This window comes from Sardina pilchardus, chromosome 22 (genome assembly GCF_963854185.1).
Source record: "Sardina pilchardus chromosome 22, fSarPil1.1, whole genome shotgun sequence".
In the NCBI taxonomy this organism is placed as follows: Eukaryota; Metazoa; Chordata; class Actinopteri; order Clupeiformes; family Clupeidae; genus Sardina; species Sardina pilchardus.
Window position 1 is genome coordinate 5,630,985 of NC_085015.1, and position 3,434 is coordinate 5,634,418.

A 3,434-nucleotide genomic window follows, 5' to 3' on the forward strand; every position below is an offset into this window, starting at 1 on the left:
AAAAAATACTCTAGTCTAAATACAATGGTATCCTGCTCTCAGTAGCTGTAATATTTTTTTTTTTCTCTCAACATAGTCTATACTGTATGTCTACATTGTCTTGAATTTCCCCTTGGGGATCAATAAAGTATCTATCTATCTATCTATCTATCTATCAATCTATCAATCTATCAATCTATCTGTGTGGCAAAACTGACGTTCATATCAAGAAAACAGAAAGCCCAAGTAGGCTACTGTACTCTCACCATGTCTTTTTTCTCTGATTATAGCCTAATGTTTTAGCATATACACAATATAACATCAATCTTACCTATACGTCATTTCACCCTTTTTTTTTAAATCCAAATAACAAAAACTGTCCGCCTGCCTTTTAACACCCATCTTCAAATTTCACTCGAGTAATTAAAGTATCTAAAAGATGTCTCCTTTGATTCAACGCAGTTGATTAGCCTGTGGGCCATGACCATGGCCCTGTCCAGTGGAGGTGTATGCCCCCCCCCCCCCCCCCCCTCCTTAAAGCGTGACTCCCACCCCCTCACCTCCACATCGGGCCCCTGGGGGGGAGGCTGGTTAAATTACCCCGGCGGAAGTGTCCTCTGGATGGGCATATGCTCCCTGTCATTAATGCAGGTTTCATTATGGCTCAAGAGCATGCTCTTCTTGGTACTCATGCTAGGAGAGGAGAGAGAGAGAGGGGGGGGGGAGAGAGAGAGAGAGAGAGAGAGAGAGAGAGAGAGAGAGAGATCTGACCAAGCACAGTTCCGACCTCACCTACTCAACCTGGAGGCTCAGATAGAGAGATGGAGCAAAAGGCCAGAGGCCTGCCCACTCAACCCCACTTCACTCACTCAATCGGCATCGCACCTTTCAGGCCAAACGCGTCACGGAGCCTCTCTCCTCTCCTCTCCTCTCCTCTCCTCTCTCTCTCCTCACATCACAAGTGTCTTAATAGATATCATAGAACCATACATTTACATTTACATTTCAGTCAGGACATAATCATTCTGTTTTGCTTTAGGGTTTTTATTCGTAGCCTATGTCAATAACTTATTTGAATAACATGTTCATTTAAATTTGTTTTGATGTATAGGCCTACTATACGTGTTAGGGGTAGCCTATATTCAAATGTTGGTCTTTTTGAATCTTTCCAAATAATGATTCAGAAGAAAAAAGAAAATCAGCTATTTGTTGGAAAACCCCAGGCAGTGACCCTAACAGGCTAGTCTGCTAATTTCTTGTTCAGACAGAAAGGGAACATGCATGTTATTAGATTGTTTTGGTTGTTGTTGGGGGTGGGGGTAACTTACTGAGGCTGAATTTTGGGCAGTGTTGTAATAGCCTGAAAGTGTTCTTATTTTGTTATCATGTGACTAAAATGTCTCATAGACATGCTGTTCCTGAGCTGTTAAGGCTAGTTTAAAGAAGTCTGAGACTGTTCAGTCACTGAGATCTGTTGCCTTTATCTGAGGATTTAAATTAATTAGCCAACCTAATAAGTCTGCATTTGCACATGGGCTACCATATAACCTAGCCTACGTTATATAACACAAAAAGGGGAAACGGCCATGCACATTCAAAAAAAGTTTATGACAAGTTAAGGGTTAAGGGCAGGGTGTGGGGGAAGGGAAAGTTCAATGGCCTGCCTGGCCTCCCCCCACTCGCGCCTCGGAAGTGAGTGGGCGTCTGGGTAATGAAGTACAATACTACGCAAGTCGTTTACAATTTATTTGTAAAAGGGGTTACAAATAATAATTGTGTTAATTTTAGCGTTAGAATATGTGTCAAATACACGTCGGGTGGAATTGATCACACTATAGGCTAGGTGTTTTCATTAATCTGTAAATATCACTACCTGCTAAAAAGAACTTCAAGTTCCAACATTCTGCAGTTTATGTACGCAGGCGCCGTAACTGCGGACGTGTGAATCAGATAGCCATGAATGGGGTGGTGGGGAGACGAGTAGCTATGTGGACCGTATCTGGAGGCAAAAATCGTTGATTGTAATACTATGGATTATTTAAAACGTTGACTCTATACGTCTGTTTGCGTTGTCTGCCGTTTGGTGGTTTCGGGTATTGGATTACATCGGTGGAAATCGGGCCCGCTTTCGCCCTACAATTTTCGACGTGAGACTGCGCCTGAAGAAAACAGCATCGGCTACGACCAGCTGCAAAATGCCACGGGACATCAAACCGTCTTTAATCCAGAAAATCGCCACTCAAGCTTATGCTACGTTTAAAAACTTCGGGGCGGCCGCCATTGCGGACAACAATGTCTTTCTGGATAATCAAGCGAAGCTGACTACCCTTGTAACTGAAATCAGGGCTGCAGACCTAAAGATAACACCGCCGAAAAGCAAAGGCTCCATGCCGAGTCCCCACAACCCTCCTGTCACATACATGCACATATGCGAAACTGATGCGTTCAGTATGGGAGTATTTCTGCTAAAGACAGGGGCGTCTATCCCTCTGCACGACCACCCAGGTATGAACGGAGTGTTGAAAGTTCTCTACGGCAAGGTCAACATACGATGTTTCGACAAGTTGGATGCCCCAGGTGCCCAGAGTCTTCCCCTCTTCGACCCTCCGCTGTTGCCCTTCCAGAAAGATTCAATCCGGCGCTGTGTTCTTCGGTCCATAGGTGAATATACGGAGGACAGTGGCCCTTGTATTTTGACCCCTGTGAAAGATAACCTTCATCAAATTGACGCGGTCGAAGGACCGGCTGCTTTCCTCGACATACTGGCACCCCCATACGACCCCGACGACGGGAGAGACTGTCACTATTTCAAAGTTTTACAGACGGTTTCGAAATCGGTGGACAGAAACTCAGATCAGACTGTGGAAGGGGAAAGGTGGCTTCTAGAAGTTCCTCAGCCGGCCGATTTCTGGTGTGGGGGCGAGCCTTACCCTGGCCCTGAAGTGTCTGTCTGAAACGTGCTGCCCACGCGAAGGACACCTGTGCGTGTTCCACGTTATAGTGCGTATGAGCTGTTGCTCGCATGGGAAGTTCAAACGAAGATTAAACAACAAGCACTTAAAAGCGTCTATTCAGTGTCACGAAATACAGGAAATATCTCGAAATGACAGTCTGCTGGGATCAGTAATCTTTGCATTGTGATCATATCCTCTCTAAATAATAATTTCTCTTTCATGTTCCCGAGACGGTCTATATGACGGTGGTCTCTTGAGCAGAATTTGCAAATCCATCAGGCTGTGATTTCAACTAGTGCTGAATGCAACTGTAAATATTGAATGTAAACATGATTTAAAGGCATTTACCCTGGTCTACATGCACACTACAACCTATACCCTTTCCTGTGCTTAATTTATTTTGAAAAGAAAAAAATGTGTAAACAACAATAATCTTTGCGCAGTGTCTGTACCATATGACCCTCATGCTTTGATCACAATTAAAATATCCACGTCATCACA

The 3,434-nt window shown here is 44.2% G+C and overlaps 1 protein-coding gene across 1 annotated transcript; it reads left to right on the forward strand.

Moving 5' to 3' along the window:
* Positions 1-1,904: 1,904 nt before the first annotated feature.
* adoa (2-aminoethanethiol (cysteamine) dioxygenase a) lies at positions 1,905-3,434 on the forward strand. Its single transcript, XM_062526475.1, has one exon. The coding sequence runs from the start codon at positions 2,175-2,177 to the stop codon at positions 2,931-2,933; it is 759 nt and encodes a 252-aa protein (XP_062382459.1). The 5' UTR covers positions 1,905-2,174; the 3' UTR covers positions 2,934-3,434.

What these genes read in the sequence shown, in the direction of transcription:
- adoa (XM_062526475.1), top strand. Translation starts at nt 2,175, where the DNA reads ATGCCACGGGACATCAAACCGTCTTTAATCCAGAAAATCGCCACTCAA.